The sequence below is a fragment of the Contarinia nasturtii genome, unplaced genomic scaffold, assembly GCF_009176525.2.
Source record: "Contarinia nasturtii isolate CC-2019 unplaced genomic scaffold, AAFC_CNas_1.1 Cnas_scaffold_2228, whole genome shotgun sequence".
Lineage (NCBI taxonomy): Eukaryota > Metazoa > Arthropoda > Insecta > Diptera > Cecidomyiidae > Contarinia > Contarinia nasturtii.
Window position 1 is genome coordinate 149,230 of NW_022199551.1, and position 18,821 is coordinate 168,050.

General features: G+C 34.4%; 3 protein-coding genes across 9 annotated transcripts in view; 2 read left to right on the forward strand and 1 right to left on the reverse strand.

Moving 5' to 3' along the window:
• Nucleotides 1–8,833, forward strand: part of LOC116348009 (protein sprint) — a 132,513-nt gene extending 123,680 nt beyond the window's left edge. For 4 of the 5 annotated variants that reach the window (XM_031778855.1, XM_031778856.1, XM_031778854.1 and 1 more), the window contains 4 exons: nucleotides 6,470–6,918; nucleotides 6,994–7,362; nucleotides 7,458–7,656; nucleotides 7,754–8,833. In XM_031778855.1, coding sequence (XP_031634715.1) covers nucleotides 6,470–6,918; nucleotides 6,994–7,362; nucleotides 7,458–7,656; nucleotides 7,754–7,884 — 1,148 coding nt within the window. In that variant the 3' untranslated portion in view covers nucleotides 7,885–8,833. Of the gene's footprint in view, nucleotides 1–1,279; nucleotides 3,402–6,469; nucleotides 6,919–6,993; nucleotides 7,363–7,457; nucleotides 7,657–7,753 lie in introns of those variants that run through there. The other variant, XM_031778857.1, reaches the window with a different exon arrangement.
• Nucleotides 8,834–10,478: 1,645 nt separating this feature from the next.
• Nucleotides 10,479–15,130, reverse strand: LOC116347988. Of its 3 annotated transcripts, none has more exons than XM_031778827.1 (5): nucleotides 14,917–15,130; nucleotides 13,076–13,704; nucleotides 12,556–12,750; nucleotides 11,416–12,483; nucleotides 10,480–11,344 (listed from the first exon to the last, which is right to left on the reverse strand). In XM_031778827.1, exons 2-5 carry the CDS (start codon nucleotides 13,691–13,693, stop codon nucleotides 10,769–10,771), a joined length of 2,457 nt encoding a protein of 818 aa, XP_031634687.1. In that variant the 5' UTR covers nucleotides 13,694–13,704; nucleotides 14,917–15,130; the 3' UTR covers nucleotides 10,480–10,768. The 3 variants fall into 3 exon arrangements, with proteins under 3 accessions (XP_031634686.1, XP_031634687.1, XP_031634688.1); XM_031778828.1 differs by lacking the exon at nucleotides 14,917–15,130 and adding an exon at nucleotides 14,335–14,509; XM_031778826.1 differs by lacking the exon at nucleotides 14,917–15,130 and having other exon boundaries at nucleotides 10,479–11,344; nucleotides 13,076–14,509.
• Nucleotides 15,131–15,294: 164 nt separating this feature from the next.
• On the forward strand, nucleotides 15,295–18,263 carry LOC116347990 (26S proteasome non-ATPase regulatory subunit 8). Its single transcript, XM_031778829.1, has 5 exons — nucleotides 15,295–15,547; nucleotides 15,622–15,797; nucleotides 15,875–16,053; nucleotides 17,754–17,782; nucleotides 17,854–18,263. The coding sequence occupies exons 1-5, from the start codon at nucleotides 15,449–15,451 to the stop codon at nucleotides 18,157–18,159; spliced, it is 789 nt and encodes a 262-aa protein (XP_031634689.1). The 5' UTR covers nucleotides 15,295–15,448; the 3' UTR covers nucleotides 18,160–18,263.
• The last annotated feature ends 558 nt before the right edge of the window (nucleotides 18,264–18,821 follow it).

Below are 18,821 nucleotides of genomic sequence, written 5' to 3' on the forward strand. Positions count from 1 at the left end.
CCGGTATAAAAAATGTACTAACCAAAATAGTAAATATAAAATAAGAAAAAAAACTCAAAGCCAATCAAAAAGTGATGCAAGAAAAAAAGGAGTCGCAATCGTAAAACAGCGTATTTTACTATGTTTGATAAGAAAGTGTCAAGAAGAAGAGTGTGCAAAAAAGTTTTTTTTTATACTGAGTTGGAGACGTCAAAGAGATACACGAAACGCCGAGCAATCCGAAGTGTATTCGTCTGCAATGAACCGTACAAAAACGTAACACAGAGATAAATACGACGAATCATCTGGATGATTTTTTGGGCCGACTATGAATGGCAATGAAATAATTGTTAATCTGTGCAAAATACTACAATCCTGTTCGGTGAATGTATAAGTGTGGCACCAGACATCGACCTATCGCTTTCAAATACAAAATATATAATCATACAATATGCTCCTTGTACTTTGAAAATCACACAAATGCAAATGTAAAACAAATACACCAACACGCACATACTCTGTATACAAGCGCACAGTCTCTGCTTAAGAAATGTTTTAGTTTTGTCTCAAGTGTAATTAAGCTAAGATTTGGTGCATCATTTACACATATACATACATACACATTCATCTTTGTAACACTTTTGCTAATCTTTTCACTCAAAAAAAAAAACGCAACCGCATATTCGTTCTGTTCGCACATTCTTGCCTATTGCCAATTCTTTGGTTGGGTTTTGCTGTCAACAAAGTGCATTTAGTCGTCGACCGTACACGTGTCGTTACGAGTGTATAGTGTTTGCATTACAATAGAAAATTTAGAAGGGAAACAAAGAGAAGCTAAGGCCAAAGTACCAATGAATCTCTTTCTTGTCAATCATGAGTGAAACTTTCTTCTCAGTCGGTCGTAAAGTGTATTGACGCTGTCATAGGTCCAAGTTCGTTTGTTCTTTTCTGTGTTATTGCTCGTGTTGATTAAAAATACATTGATCTCTCGGTTTCAATTGTGTGTATGATGCTCAACAGCATTTTTGTATATTGTGTGTTTTTGGCAACACGTTGACTTTTGTTTACTTCGCTTGTCATTCGGTCGGTGATAGACGCAATATGTGAATGGTGTGCGATTCAGTATTGTGTTTTAGTTTGTTACTACTATACTATTTACAATATTCGTCATATGAATATAGCATTACAGTGTTTGTGCATTCTGTTGTTGTGATTGAATTGCTCTATTATCGCCACTCTCATAAAAAATTGCAACTCAAAACAAACGAATCGAGATCTTGTGTGATGAAAATAAGTATATAACGGCAGCATTGATCTTTCTGGATTACACTCATTAAATCACACATTATCATAGAAAAAACATTCAGTTATAATTCATCGTTGAATCGTTTCGCGTGCAATCCCTTACAAGAGATTTACTAAAAGAAAAGTGCGGCGCATAGAAAATTTTCAATTCGATTCGGAGTGCACTGAACAGAGGACGGAAACATTTGATTGTGTATATGGAAATTAAAACCGAATTGAAGCATCATCAAAGACAAAATCAATTGCTTGTAAGTGGTGTGCCAATGCGATATTGTCCATTCCGTCAATTCGTTTTATCTGGTAAAAATCGTCACGAGACGACGGTTTCGCCCAAAGAAAGAGAAAAACGATGCTGTGGTTCAAAAAGTGGTATCACGAAAGATTCATGAACCGTTCCAAAGACTCAATTCGATCGGTCGTTGCAACGGCCGATCCAAAGATAAAATGCAAACGAAAAGTGATTCGTATCATATACGATGGATGTAACGATGATTCGATTACGTGTCGTCATCGAAATAGTTTTTGGTTTATTCGACGACGACGACAACAACATCACCAACAAACAATTCAATCGCCCATTGTCGATTCAGTAGTTTCACGTATTAGTAATATTAGTAAAAATAGTGTCGATTCAAATGTCGTTGTTCAATTGAATCGAACGGAAAAACATGATGTGCATAAACTCCAGGTGTCTGATAACACAACGATAATCAATGATACGCGACAACAATTCACTGATATCGATTCGTCGAATCGATATTGGTGTAGCAATTCTGAAATTGTTCATGAAGATCCGATCAGTTTTGTAACCAATGTGAACGAATACGGTAATGGCGAAAACGACTGTGGCTCGTTGTCAAAGTCAAAGGATCCGAGACTACGTACGTTCAAATTAAGCATCGTACCAGAAATTTGTTGCAACATTTGCAATCCAACTGCTACATCGTTTGATGTAAAACATTGTTTAAATAGTGATTCGAATCGTATTCAAATTCAATACGATAGCGACGGTATCGTCGACATTGACGAATGGCCACCGAAACCATTTCAACAAATTGACTTTCTGCAACAACGCATCAAAGAGCTAGAGTATTTCATATCGGAGATTGAAACGAGAGTGAGAAGCGGAACAACCGAAAAGCAAACACCAACGGTAATCGGCACCAATCAAAGTCCACCCAAGTGTCGATTGTGCGATGACCAACCGTTAACCGATTGGGTCATTGTATCCGTCGATTCAAAGCAAAATAAAACATGTGAAAGCCTTTCGAATGAAGATCGACCCAGCAGCAGCAGCAGCAGCAGCAGTAGTAGTAACAGTATCACCACCCAAGCATCGTCCACTTCATCATCAATTGTTCAGTATTATACAACATCCGAATTTTGCGATCGTAAAACAATCGTAACCGTCCATCAGTGTCCATCGAATTATTCACTGAACCATCGAGGATTGTACGAACGTACCACACAATTCTCCAATCAATTACATTATGGGATAGATGTGTCAAATAGTTGTGCAATCGAACGATTTTTATGTTTTGTCAATTTATTAGATTTAAACATTCAAACTGGAACACCATCATTAAATGCAACTATTGCCGTCGAGGCCATTGACACATTAACATCTTGTACAAGCGATTCAACAAGCATGCAATTCAACAGTATTTCAACATCAAATCGACGTGATTTTCATTCGTCCGACTCGATTTTCCTTAATAAAGATCCAATGTATCCAGAATTTAATTACCTTCTACAAGACCCATGCACGTCGAGCAAACACTCGAATATGCTCACCGCACAAATGTTTCACAATTCATTATCGTCCATTTCGACGATCGATTCGATGAAATCACAATTCGTTGCATCAAAATGCTATTCAAACGAATCGATACCGGAATATTTCGGTTTGAATGAATGTGGCGATATTATTATTCATATCGATCATATTTGCGAAGAAAAAGGTTTTGGCTTTTTGCTGGGACGTAAAAAGAAAATTTATTGTGACATTCCGTACGGTGAAGAGGTGGTTGAAAAACCAAAGTTTAGCCTCAAATTTGCAGTCAAACGACTTTTTACGGCCATGTCAAATACTTTTTGCAAATGTACAACAGTTGTTGGTGAGTCAAACTTATTGTACTTTTTTTATCATTATCAAATCAGGCTTTTATCATCATCGCCCGTGTTACAGTTACTTTGACTTGTTTTTAAATAATGAAATGAATAAATAAAAAAAAACCACTCCGATAAATTCGCCATCGAATCAATTGAATTTATTGTTTAACATAAGTGCGTCCTTTTTGTGACAGTGACATTTCTTTAATTTACAAAATCATTCGGTACATTTGTAAGCACTTGTAGATTCATTTGAGAAATCAACTAATCTACTATAAATCAACGACATCATTTCATGACTATTTAAAATGTGTATAAAAATGCCATTAATTAGTTTGCAATTAACGGCATTGCGCAGAGAGCGATAGAAGGAAATAGATTGTTTGAAATAAAAACTGTTTCAGGTCAAATGGTTTTGATCCAAAACGAATTGAGATATTTGTACTTGAAAAATCCTTCTGCCACATGTTATTAACATCGGCAGCAGCATTTCCTTGTTTTCATGTTGAACATTGCAAATGAGTTTGTCTGATTTTGACCTAGAAACACGAACTAACAAATGCGTTAAGCTGATAGTATAACTATACAATTTTTGTTACCATTTTCTGCTGTAACCAACTAAACAATTACGAACACATATTTTACACAATGGGAAAATGTTGTTCATTTTCGCAACTTGTTGAAATTGAAGTAGCAAAGTCGAGTGGCAATGTGGAATTTCAAATGGTCAACCGATGTTCTTGTGATTTTTTCCTAATAGCCGTATAATCCTATTGTTTTGCTGAAAATGCGGCAATAAAAATTTGGGATTTCTGCACTCTTTTTTGAAAAGAACAAAGAAAAAGAAAAAGGAAGAACTGCCGAGACCACAATCGGTCAAAACCTACCATCACTTGCTTTCTATATCACCTGTATATTTTTTTTGAGCTTCACGTTCCGAGCGACATCTCTATGTGCTTGGCATTGAACTCGCGATCCAAACGAGCACCAAAGGCAATTAAAACATTTTTTTTTTGGTGCGAAAAAGTAAAAAATGTCAACTGATTTTGTGTGAAGAAAAACCATGTGATATGCAACGTCCTCGCAGTTAATTTTGATGACACAAACTGTGCAAAGTAATTTCAATTTATTTTCCATCACAAATTCACTAAATACAAATAATAAATCGGTTTTTGTTCAATTTACACGGTATATCTTTATCGAGCGTAAAATGACAGACGTCACAACAAATGATTCCGTATTCAAACTTCAAACAATTAACATTCTACACAAACTTTTTGTTCTAATTTTCATGAGCACATAGAGATGGCGCCATCATGCAGTTTTTTACATTATTTGCCATTGTAAGTGATGGTAGGTCAAAACAAATTAGATGAGAGGAGCCTGAACACAAACACAATTATTAATAGATTGTTTGAAAAAAACTGCTTTTCAACAAGTGGTTTAGTCTGCATAACGGAAAACCAGATCCCTGATAATGTTGTTTACACTCTAATATTGCGACACATATAATTTTTTTTTACTTCCTTGCGCGAGAAAGAATAACTTGACGTAGAAATGCATTTGTGCAATAATAGCTAAAGTAGTTCATTGGCATTGAATATTGTTTAGGGTTGTTTGTCACCATAAAATGGTTTAAGAGTGCAATTAAATGTTTATCTACTGTTTCGGAAAAAAGCTCATTTCTATTGTATGCAAATTATAAATTATTCTTCATGGTCGTCGTGTTTATTTAATAATCCGATCGCTTCAAATCATAATGTCAGAGAAATGAAAAGTTGACTGTATTTAAAGTTTTTATTGAAAACGAATGCAAAAAATGTGAAACTTTATGATTGATGACTTGTCGAAATCCAGTTTATAAGTGTGTTCAGATACTCAGACATTCTGGCGTAGAAGACGGACGGAAGATAGGAAAAAAAGATGAACAGTATATTTGCGCTGGAAATTCATTCGAGTCACTTGAAAACACGTAATCTATTTATTCAGTGCCCATGATGGTGATAGCGATTACATTCTGATCATTTGATAACTCTTTTTTTTTCAAACATCGGCTGACACAATGTTTACTTTTTAGGTGCATGTTTTATTTCGTAAAAAACCCAATCATTTGAAAATTGCATAAATAAAGCTTGTTATCAGTGAAATATCAATTTATTAAGACCACACGTCAAGCCGAATCGGATTTGGTTTTGTTTTTGGATCTTTTCTTAAAACACATTCGATAGTTATCTACAATGAGCAATTGAAACTACAAACAAATCCTATTGATTTTGAAACAGTTCCGAGAAAAACGACGCAAACATATCTGTTTTCTTTTTTATTTTGTCGAAACTCTGGTAATCAAACACAAGGTTTTCAGTTAGTAAAATGCTTCATATCGTTTAGTAATGAATAACACTTTTGTTGGTTTTTTTTTCCCATTTCACAATTTTCTAGCACTGAGTCTATGTGATGTTGGAGAGTGAAGTTACGAATAGTGAGAGAGAGTGCAAATAATGCGATATTGTTTGTCTCCTTGCCCATTTTATTTCCGGAAAAGTAATACGCATAAAACGAATGAGATAACTAAAATCAAAATGCGCATCAGACATTCAAAATTGAAATTGAATTCGTGTGTTATTGTTGCAACAAATTTTTTTCTTTCATTTGTTATATTTTACTTTTTATGTATATGCAGACTATTGTCTGATTGTCGCGCAAAAACTAAAACCATTAAAAAGAAGAAGTATATCAGACGAGTTCAATTATTTGTCATTAAACTGTATTTTGTATTATCAGAATTCGTTATTGATGAGCATCCCCATTTCGATGACGTATTGCCGTTTGCATGTGTGGCGATGAATTGAAATTGGCCTACATTTTCCTCATGATTTTTGCTTTGATGTCGGCATATTTATTTGAAATAAATATTTATTAATATAACATTATCACATCGTCTGCGAACACTTTTTTTTGTTATTCATAATTCGAAGAGCGTTTGCAAAGTTTTTCCTTGAATAAGCCACACGATAGATAGTGGATTGTATTTGATGTTAATTATAATTTTCATTATTTCGTCTTTCAATCGCAGGTCACCCACGAAACAAAATAACAACAAATGGTCCCGGAGATTCGATTGCTGCTTATGCGCTTACATTGGCAAAAGATCCAACGTCAACGTTTGCCCGAAACATTGAAAATTTCATTGAATGCACAAAGGAATCGCGTGAATCATCGCCCCAAATTATAATGCGAAATATGCGACAATTTATGAGCGGTATGAAAAATTACTTGGTGAAACATGGTGAAGGCGATTTTCAACAAGAAGTACTACGGGCTAGATCAATGCTCAAACCTGATGAATTCCTTAATTTGGACACTATTTTGGAAGGAGTCATGCATCAATTGGTTGTGTTACCTCTACGCGAACATCTTTACGGTTTGTTCGTTGATTATTATACTGGCACCGGCGATATTCAGCTTCTCGTTGACAATGTCAAGGCTTCAGTCGGAAAGTCACCCACCGATTTTGGCCTTCGGGTATGTAACTTAAAAAAAAAATATTATTAATAAAAAAAAGAACTTTTCGATAATTTATTTTTCGTATGAATTTAGCCTTGCATTCAGACCCCATCACCGACTGCAATGCAACGAATCTCGTTGCTCATCTTACGTTTACAAGAAGCCGAATTGCCACTTGCCAAATTAGACATTCTGCTGTCGATTGTCACATCGATTATTGAGGCCACAACAAATACCCAAAGTCATGCGCTGGGTGCCGATGACTTTTTGCCATTGCTCGTGTACATTGTTGCCAAATGCGGTTTTATTGGTGCTGAAATCGAAGCAGAATTTATGTGGTGTCTATTACAACCATCGTTACTTAACGGAGAAGCTGGATACTACCTAACGGCTCTATGTAGTGCTGTTCATGTACTTAAAAGTTTTATAACAAATGAGCAAGACGGTACCGGTTCATTAGATGTAAGTTAATCAAAATCCAGTTTGTTTCTTCAAAGATTTATTCGTTTCCAAATTGAAAAAAAATAAAACATTTTATTCTTTATGTGTCAATTTAGTTTCGGTCATCTTCGTTACCCGCCTGCTCATCTGTATTACGTGTGATAATACCCGACGAATACAATGGCTCATTGCAAACGCGCACGTTACCAATTCGGCCACACACTACAACGCGTGAAGTTTGCCGAACTATTGCTCACAAGGCACGCGTTACGAATCCTCAAGATTATGCTCTATTCAAACTAGTCGATGGAGAAGGTTAGTATACTTTCGTATTTTTTAAATACAATCTTTTCTTCTTATCTCATCCGTGCAGTGATTATTTCAAATGGTTTTTCTTTTTGGTTTTTTTCAGAAACGTTGCTTCTGGATTCAGACTGTCCACAAGAGGCTCGTCTTGCTGCGCGCGGAAAGCCCTGTATGCTAGCATACAAACGAATCGATGCGAAAATTGCATGGCCAACAACATCTCAGGCATTTCAATAAGCGATCATCAAGCCAATGAAATGTAGTAACGATGATGTCAACTTTTCAATGTCAACCATTTGCAACATTCATACAACGTTTTGTTTCAAATTTTGAAGAAAATTTAAAAAATTGCACATCTAAAATATTGTTCTAAATATTCTCGATCAACAACCCTTTGATGTTGTTGATGCCGATGAAAGCACTAGACGAAACAAATCAATTTCGTATTCCTTTTTTATTTATTTTGATGATCAATGAAACACCCACACCCACACCCAGCATATACAGAGATAAAATGTAGTATCCCAAAGCAAATCATTTAACATTTAAGACATACATTCTATATATGTTTTGTAATTTGTAGGTTTTGAGCATGAGACAAGGCAACTTGAATTCAACACATTCGTGATGTAATGTGCTGACTAATCGATTAATATATTTTACTAAATATTTCGTTTTGTTTTCATTTCGGCGACTGAACGTCAAAATTGGCTTCATTTTGTTTTCGTTTTTTTTTTTATCAAAAAGACACACTTTATTTTAACCTGATTTACAAATATTATTTATGAAGAAAACTGTCAATTTCAATATTCGTAATTGATTTATTCATTTATTTTGATTTAACTAATTTATTCCGATCAAAAATTCAATGTAAATTAAAAAGAAAATTTAAAATATTTTATTGGAAGAGTGAAACTAAATATTTAACGAGAAAGAAAAATGTATGAAAAACAAAAGTAAAACAGATAATTCACTGCCTTTTGCTGCGACATTATCACGATTTGATACACACTCACATGGAAAATTTACAAATAAAATTGACAAAATTATTGTTCGATGAACTTTCTCTATTTTTTCAGTCCAACAAATTAACTAATCCAATCCAATTGATGTATGTGTATTTTGATTGTAAACTCAAATAGCGACCAAACATTAACCATTCAATAAATAAAGAGAATCAACAGTATTTTTAAAGCCCATAATATTTTGTACCTACCCCGTTTTTCCTACCACAATTCAAAATCAATTTAAAAAGAAAACCTACCTTTAAATCAAGTCAAAGTCATTTTAATGTGTTAACACTTCATATTTAATCATCTTGAATATACCGTATAATGAAATTTCTTTCCCATTTTAAATTACTTTTAATAATATATTCCATTCTGCGTTCAACATACGAATTATAAATATCAAAATGGTTGAGGATGCAACGTAGAGTATGCTTTTTTCACCGGTCAGTCAAAGATAAATGGAGAGTAAATCTGTTATTTCACATTTTTTTGGCTTGCAACGAGTAAATTGTGACGAAAAACGGTCTTTTATGAAAATGTAGTACTTTTATCTTGTATGTACTATTCATTTTAATCATCTGCTGAAGCAGTTTCTCGTCACTGAAAAGCGGTAAAAAAACATACGCTTACATCTCTCCCATAGATATAATTATTAATGCAATCAATTTGATTAACTAAACTAAAAACGGATATTAATCATTTTAACTAACGCATTTACAATTATTTAAATTATATTAATTGCAAACTCTGTACAATTCTCAATACGAGCTCATAACGAAATATTATCGAGAAGAAGAAAAAAACAGTGTGTCAACATCTTTTTTTGCACACGAACAAGAAAAAAGAATTCATTGCAAATTAAAAAAAAGTAATATATATATATACATATAAATGGTTTGAATATAGAATCAGATCAATTGTGGAAAATAATGCTAAGCATTAACTAAAAGAAAAGAATGTCGATTAATATGTATGTTCTGAGTGTAATGAAGCAAAAAAAAAAAAAATTCGAATAAATAATGATTTATCAAAAAAATATTAAAATGAAAAGAAACGTGGATTTTATTTTTTAATGCAAAACGATTTATTACAGATGAATTTAATTGATGTTAAACACATGGAGAGGCAAGTATCCTAATGAAAGTAAAATTCGCAATTTGATTTAAGTATTGATATAAAACGCAGTATGGAGAAAAGACTGAGGGGAAGTATAGATTCACTTAACTGTTTTAGTTTGTACACTTTGTTCAACAGGCAACAAGTGGGGAAAAAAATGGAAAAAATACACGAATTTGATTGATTTTCTTTTATCTTCAAAAAAATTATAATATATGCTCTTATTTGGCTAATAAAATAGAACTTATACTAATTTCCGGGTAAGTTTAAAAACTATATTCATCGCATATTGCGCGTTAAATTTGCATCTCTCCAAAATAATTGTGACTCCTTAAAAATAAAAATGTTATGACATGAAAAAAAAATTGTGTATTTTATATAGATTTTAGAATTCATTTATTATTACAATAGTTTGTTAATTGCATTTACATATCCAACTTCGATTTTAGCGATGATGATTATATCTGGAAAGGGTGAGTGTTTTTTTTCTTGTTGTTGTTTGAAAATTAATGAAAATTAAATGAGAATGAAATGAAAACTACGGTAAATTTTTTATATTCTTTTCGGATTGGTTTCTCAAATGAAAATGTCCTAAATCTATAAAGATTCGATTTGTTTTTGTGATGACAACAAGAAAAATGAGCGATCTAATATAATTTTTAGAAAATTAATTTCGAATGTTTTCATTACAAATCGAATGGAAAAATGAAGGAAAAACAAATAATGGTGATCTTGATGGTTTTTGTTTTGTCTTACGAAAGAAAAAGAAGAAAAATTGTTTGTATTCATTAAAGTTGAACGTCACAAACGTTCGATAAACCTTTTCACTTTTATCTGTCAAACGTCGAACAAAAAAAATTATAAATTGTATTGTACAACAGTTAATTGTGAATGCTTTCAATTGATTTCAAAACTACGGTTACGCATTGCAATGATGGATTTTGCGTAGTTTGATTTTCTTTTGTTTACATCGCTCAATTGTTCAATATATTAAATTAATTTAAACCAATGTGAGTTGCAAGTTCGACACAACAGCTATTCAGACTAATATCATTCACGATTTGCAATAGCGTTGCGATATCATCATATGTATTGATTTGTTGCGGTGATGCAACCAATCGCACATTTTTACCATCCACATTCAAATAGAATGTTTGATTCTTCAAAATTACAGTTCGATCGAATTGAATGCGAATATTTGGATTTTGACACTTGCGACGGAACATTATGTTGATCGGTCGATAGTTTTGTTTGTCATCCGGATTGATGTTTGGATCATGCACTTCACCAGTGTACACATCGTGATCATTTGACTCATTTTTGTCAGTTGACTTCTCAGGCTCTTCAGACTTCTGCTCTTTTTGCTCCTGCTCTGTTTTTTCACTGCTCTCTGCATCTGTTTCCGATTTTGGCTCAACCTTTGCTTCTTCTTTCTTATCTTCGGATTTCACTTCAGATTCACTTTCTTCTTTTGGCTCCTTTTCATCGGTCGAAGCAGCTGAGTCATCCGCACTTGATTCTTCCTCTTTCGGTGATTTTGTTGATTGTTCATTGTCTTTTGAACTTGTTTCCTGTGTAAATGATTATGATTAATTTGAGTACTATTTTTCGAATGCAAACCAAATATTGTGCTCATACATACCTCCTTAATGTCTTCTGTCTCACTCTTCGCCTTGGTTTTTGTGTCACTTTCTTTTGTGTCAGTTGTGTTATCGGTTTCATTCGGTTTTTCAGCGGCCGCTTTCTTTTCTTCCGTCTCCTTTGACTTGGTATCAGTCGAATTTTTATTAGCTTTGGTTTGTCTCAACGCCAAGAAATGTTTATTGAGCGGTTGTAGTAAAATTTTGTAGTTCCACTCACTAGAAGGCAACTCAATTTTCTTGATTTCATTTCCGATTTGCATGAGACTTAGATTGAGTATGGATTTCTCGACTTTTGGTTGTTCCTCAATCATTTTTATGACATACCACGTCTCAAAGCATGTTATCTTACGAATTCGCCTGCTATTTGGTATGTTCATCGTTACAGGCTCGCTAATGATTCGTTGCTGTGAGGATGGTGTTCGAACAACGGGCAAAGTGGCTTTCGATTGTTGCGTTAGCTTTTGTTGTGTTGACGATTGTATAATTTGTTTTTTGGGAATCATTTTTCCATCCTTTTCCGTGTACACGTATGATGTGACATTGTTCTCTTTCGATCGCGATGAAATGATATTATTGTTGCGCTTTTTGCTCAGCTCACTTTCATAATCGTCTTTTGTAACGACTTTAGTGACAAGCGATGGCACAGTTACTTTATTTGTCGGTTTACAAAGTGTTGAATTCAGAATTCGTGGCGGTTGTCGTAAGATTGCCGGCTTATTTGATCCAATTACACGTGAATGCGGTGATATGGAGTAGGTTTTTGCTACACTACCGCCCGAGCCTAGTTTCGACTGGATCAATTGACTTTGTGCCAGTGGTGATTTATTGATTGGCCTCGTGATTGCCATGGTATTTCCGATTTGTTTGCGAATAATTGTGGTCGGTGCACCAGATGAAGATGGCCGAATTACTTTGTCATCGGAGAGAATTTTTGTGTGCTGAGTTTTGCGACGATTGATATTTTTCGGTGATGATCCATCCTGATCAGATGCTCCACGCCCAAAGTCATCTTCAGATGTTTCAGTGTCGTCCGTGAATTTACGTTGTCTCAGTTCAATTCTTCCATCCTTTTAATTAAAAAAATAAAAATACAATTAAATTTCAAATATAATATTGCCGTTTTAAAATTCAATGTTTACCTTTTGTACAGCGAGTTTGCTCCTTTCCAACAATCGAACGCGATTTATTGGGGAATTTTTGATGTCTGAACCAATTGTGCGCTTGACTGTAAATGAATCATTTGGATATTTTGAACGTAATTTTGCTGCAAGTGCATCGGTGACTGGGCTTTTACTCTTTTTGAGTTGTCCATCATCTTCGCTGCCAGATGGTGACTATATGAAACCGAAAGAGACAGAGAGAAATAAAAATTAATTAAAAAATCTACTCTTTAGATTATTCGAATTTAGCAATCAAAATGATTATTTAACAGTGTCTTATCCAAAGTGTTTTGACAGGTGCAATAGAATCTTCTTTTGAGGTTAAGTGTCAAATAAGAAACTATTGACAAATTACCTCCGAAAATGTCATAATAAAAATAGAAATCTGTCTAAAAAGACAATTGTTTGAAATGATAAATAACGAATTGAATCAAATGACAAGTAAATGTAAAGTGAATGTTTTTTTCCATAAATTTCACACAATATTCGATATACATACGTGTTGAAAGCGCCTCTTAGCGTCCAAGAACAGTTGTTTGCCATGTTCGTCATCAATGTCAATATCAATATCAATTTTTCGTTTGATTGCAACCAAACCGGCTGGTTTTCGTCCCGGTGTACCCTTACCCGAGCCTGGTTTTCTGCCCGGTCCCGATTTGATGCCAACTTTTTGCAGCATACGCTTTTTTAAAGGTCCCTCATTGCGCGGTAAATCATCCGATGATAAATTCATTTCGTCGTCACCATCTTCACCTTCGACATTCTCTTCATCGTCATCTTTGAAACTTAATTTGCTTCCACTTACCGCTGGTTCATCCATATATCTTGGATTTGGTTTTGGTGTTCGCTTTCCCCGGCCACCGCTAGCAATGATTGCTTCAATTTGAGCCTTTCTCGCTTGTTTTCGTTCGCTCAACGATAATTTAACGGGTTTCTCTGCCTTTTCCATGCTTTCATCAGCGACAGACTCATTTTTTCCATCGGTTGGTTTGGTGTCATCCGATGCATTTGCTGTTTTCAGTGGTGTTTCATTGGCTTTTGCTGCCAATGGATTTTTCGGTTTGCGACCTCTTCGCTTCGGTGCGACTGGCGGTGGTGTTGGTGACGTTTCGTCCATTGCACTTTGCTCTATATTTATGGGAGTCAATTCAACAGAACAATTTTTAATTTCATATTCTAACAACAAATTATCGTCTAAATCTAAGTTAACATTTGCATCACGTTGGCTGATGTTTGATTTTCTTGGTCTGCCTCGTCCTCTTACTTTGCCCGACATCATTTTGAACGGTTCATTTTAATTTGATTGATGAAATGTCAAATTGAGTCTAAACGATTTACACACAAAAATTTAATTGTGAATATTCTCTATGCGATTTGTGTGTTGTATAAATTTAATTTATTTTTTGTTTTGTTCGAAAGGTCGTCGCTTTATACACTCTGCCAATTGATTTAGTTTTATTTGTGTTTTGCTTTGAAATTTTTTATATTCGGCTACCTCGTAATGGCTACGTTTGAATTTGATATGTATTCTGTTTGGCTTTTAACTCATTTGATTGTTGTAAATTGTTTTCGAGCAATTTTTCGTGTGTTTTGACTACAAAAATATATGCGTATGAAATAACTTTTGTTGTGTGTATATATGTATATTTATCGTTCTTTAACTCAGTGTAATAAGTTCCCGCGCTATTGATAACTTTACTGTTGAAATTGCTATGAAAATGCTGAAAACCACACGAATATTAATTTACACACACTCACATTAATTCAATGTTCCGAAATGGAATTTTTTCGATGAAGAAATTATAGATTTTTTACAAATTGTTGCAGTAAATTGTTCGTTTGAACTCCAAAAAATATCTTATTTTTGTGAATAGCAACGCGAACGCCATCAAGACTTTTTCTCAACTTGAAATTAGTAGTTTATAATACGAAATAATTATGCCACCAAAAGTCTACACAAGCATCCAAAATGGCGGACCATTTCGTATTTCGTTTCGTTTCGGCATATACCACTAGCGATATCGATTACGTATTCACTGATGCGAACTACAATAAGCATTGACATCGAATGTTTAATGTATGAGAAAAGAAAAATGTCGGCAAAAAATTGAATTTATCACGTAGCCGCCAGAAATTATCTGTGAACACTTTTTTTATCTATCATGCAAATCTCTCAATGTGATTTCACTGAAAAACAAATGTTCAGCACTTTTGTTTTCATCTCATTTTTATTGTGACGTTTTTTTTGTTGTTTTTTTTCTTTCTCAACAGTAATTTTACAGCAGAAACAACAACCCAAACGAACTTAGTACGGGCAGCTTATTCGCCATTTTTACTCACCACAAAATAATATTCGCTATACCAAAGTGGGAAAGAGATGCACTGAATGTATTCCAACCAACAAATCAAACTATAAACAAACTTGAGAATTTAAATTTGTTCGCTTCTTTTACATGAAACAATTTTTACGCAAAAAAAAATCTTCACACAATTCTCATGTAAATAATTACAAATCACAAATTACTTTTACACATTTAATTTCTTCGTTAACTTGCTCTGGAAAATATTTTTTTTTTTTGCTCACCGAAAAAATATTAAAATTTGATTTTCTTTCAAACACAAACTTCTATGTTATGTTTGTTTAATGATCGTATGTTATTGACTGTAAAGCTGTCAAACTTCGTTTGCACAAAACGTTCGAGAATCGATTTGTGTAAGCGTAAATATATTTTTAGTTGACGCTTCGTCTGTTGAGATAGGTGGCGCCGCCTGCTCATTTGCTATACATATATTGAACGAGTCACAGTCAGAATACATAGAATAACAATAAACAACAAATCAAGAAAAGTCATCGCAGTGAAATCAGCAAAAAATGGATTCGGTTACAACTTTATACAGAGACCTTAAAACTGAATGGGACAAATCGGGACCAAATCTACGAAAATGCGGTTCATTGTTGGATCAACTCAAGGTAAGCGTTAAATAAATGCAAAAAAATTGTGAAATTTAACATTCAAAACTAAATAAGCACCTAACCTCAAATAGATTGAGCTGACTAAGCTAATTTTCTTGCCAACTGGTGAAACTGGTGTTTCGAAAAAGGAATTGTTGATTGCACGAGATGTTTTGGAAATAGCCGTACAATTCAGTGTGGCCACCAAGGATGTTACAGCATTTGAACGTTACATGTCTCAGTTGAAGTGCTATTACTTCGATTACAAGTGAGTATTTAATTGTGTCATATACATTGCAACATCGAATCGATATTACTGAATGATTTTCTTTTGGTTCGTGATAGGGCTGAGATTGGTGAATCGTCCAACAAGTATCAATTGCTCGGTTTGAATTTGTTGTTCCTTTTGTCGCAAAATCGAGTTTCCGAATTTCATACTGAATTGGAATTGTTGCCACAAGAAATCATCCAAACAAACGAATTCATTCGACACCCATTGGCACTTGAACAGTGTTTGATGGAGGGTAGGTACCTAGAGGCAATTCACTTAAAAATTGCCTTTCTATTATTTAATAATTTTTATTGATTGTTTTTCGATTATTCCGATTATTTTCGATTATTTCGATTATTTTCGATTATACATTAATTCTAATATCCATACTATGAGATTGCCAAATGACAATGAAGAAAACAGAATGTATGTAAGATAGAAAGAGAGACTGTGTGTCTGGGCGAGTGAGTGAGTGAGAGATTATTGAAAACCATTAGAATGTAAGGCTTGACCACATGTATTTATTGTCGCGACAGCAAAAAGATTTGCTGAAAATTGAGATTTGATTGTGGTGGTAGTAGTAGCAGTGGAGAGAACATCACAAGGAATCAATGTTGTACACACAATTTGTTATTGCATCGGAACGACGTCACAGCGGCAACGGCAATATGGCGTGACGAATGGACAATACTGCGAGAACAGTAGCAACGACAAAATATCACATTCGGGTAAGCATATTCAAATGTATTGTATTATCGCCTGATAAATGCGAAAAAACAAAAGAAATTGCGTGAAGAACTTGACACAAAGTTGCAGGATCGTTTGTTGGCAGACCGAATGGCGTATCCGGAGATCTCCGAAACAAATCACAAACGAATTGTGCCAAGGTAAACCAACGCTCATTGTCATCGGCGGAGCAAAGAAGCGACAAGGTCTCAAAGGCCATCCAGAAACACCACAAACGAATCGCTATGTGCATTACTTCAATCGATGACGTGGATGTAAGTGTTTGGTAGTAGATGAAAATCGAACGAAAATGTTGTGCAGCCTATGCTAGACCGTATTGGAAGCGCCAAACAATCAACCGAAAGCACGATACAGAACGTGTTTGAGTTGTATTGTAAAGATCCTTGCAGAACCAGCACATATAGTTTGGACGAGGAAAAGTAAACGTCGTTTGAGAAGAGAGCGAGGTCGCTTGAAAAAAGAACAACGTCGTCGTTTGGATGCAGGTGAAAACGTCAACAATGCAGCAGCACCAGCCAATGTGAACAATGAAGATGAACTGATACCATTGGTCGCTGACGTATGTAGTACAACAAGAAGAAGGCATTATCGTTGACGATGATGAACAAATGCAAATGGATGTACCAAATCCACAACCACAACGAATGGTTTCAAAGATTGTACGGATAGTTAAAAACAACCGGGCCGGCCGACTTGGAACTGTGATCGTGGTGTGGAATCGGGACGTAAATGCGGGTCGCAACATTCTATATCGCGGTTTGTGCATACTGCGACATGTAGAACCGAATCCCGTTTTCATTGACCAAATTAATACATGAATTTTCTGCTAATTACTAATTTTATAATAATTTCCATTTTTTTTTCTCTATGCACAGATCTTCGCTACAACAATCATCAATCAATCACCAAAATCTCAATTTTCAGCTATTTTTTTAGCTATCGCGATTTCAGTAATGGAAAGTTTTCATTTAAGATTTCTTTTTATAAATGTGGTCGCCTTATTTCAATTTATTGATATATACACTTGTAAGTTACTGCTTACATATCATTTTCACATTATTTTCCATTCTGTTTCATTACTCATTATCATTATTGATTATCAACTTTCATTTTCATTATATGTTTCCGATTATTTGTCGATTATTTCGATTATTTGTCGATTATTTTAAATTAATTCTATTCTTTTCTTTTGTGATTCTCCCCTAGGTAGCTACTACAAAATCTTCAGAGCTAAGGTATTTCTTTTGCAATAATTTTATCATTTATTCGCGCATATTTACCATGTTCATTTCTTATTCATTTTCAGGGTCAAGTACCAGCACAAAGCTACAATATTTTCATGGATCTTTTGCTGGAAACAGTTCGCGATGAAATTGGTGCATGCTTGGAAAGCTCATACGACAAGATTTCCACAAAAGAAGCACAAAAACGATTGAATTTCAAAAACGAAAAGGAAGCTATCTCTTTTGGTAAGAGACGTAATTGGTCTTTAGGTCCGGGCAATGTGTACACATTTGCCAGCCAAACAAACAAACCAAAAGAACCAGTGCCGTCAGTTGAATTGGTTGAACAAGCCATTTTCTATGCGCGTGAATTGGAAATGATTGTTTAATTTAGTTTTATACTTCTATTTTCCTACTAAAAACCATCAACTTATTGAATGATATCATCATCGGCATTAATAAGCGAAATAAAGAGCATTAATTGAGAAAAAAATTGCATTTTTTTGTTTATGCATGGAATGGGAAAATATTTACAGGTTCAATGGTTCATAAATCAATGTGATCCAGCAGTGTAGTTTGTTTATTTTGGAAGGTAACATAATTATATGATAAGCTAAGCTCAACCAGATAAATATGTCAGTAAAAATCATACATGCGCATTGGTCGAAGAAGTTAGTTTTCTCAAGAAATAAACCAGCTCAAACGATTCAAACACCCAAGTGATCACTAGGTATAGCACTTGACATTTGGGTAAGCATTTGAGCATTTGGACTTTCGTCTACAAACAATATTATTATGTTACTTGGTTCGTCTATAAATTCGTCTTCTGGTGGTTATCGGTTTTCGTGTACTTTAATGCGTTAATGTAAAATTGGTGCACTGAAACGAGTATAGAAGCTCTGCGACAAATGACCGTTGAAAAGTTTAGAGTTCTAGTCTTTGTGAGTAATTTCTTATGTTTAATGATGATGTTTCGTTGGGGATTTTGGATAACGAATTCTTCCATCCATATCGCCTTCTATAAATTCCAAATTTACAGGGTAAGTAAATG

Coding starts and splice junctions, on each gene's coding strand:
- LOC116347988 (XM_031778826.1), bottom strand. CDS start 13,855: ATGATGTCGGGCAAAGTAAGAGGACGAGGCAGACCAAGAAAATCAAAC. Junction 12,484..12,555: donor GCAAACTCGCTGTACAAAAG/GTAAACATTGAA, acceptor TTTAATTAAAAG/GATGGAAGAATTGAACTGAG. Junction 11,345..11,415: donor AGACAGAAGACATTAAGGAG/GTATGTATGAGC, acceptor TCATTTACACAG/GAAACAAGTTCAAAAGACAA.
- LOC116347990 (XM_031778829.1), top strand. CDS start 15,449: ATGGATTCGGTTACAACTTTATACAGAGACCTTAAAACTGAATGGGAC. Junction 15,798..15,874: donor TGCTATTACTTCGATTACAA/GTGAGTATTTAA, acceptor GGTTCGTGATAG/GGCTGAGATTGGTGAATCGT. Junction 17,783..17,853: donor ACAAAATCTTCAGAGCTAAG/GTATTTCTTTTG, acceptor ATTCATTTTCAG/GGTCAAGTACCAGCACAAAG.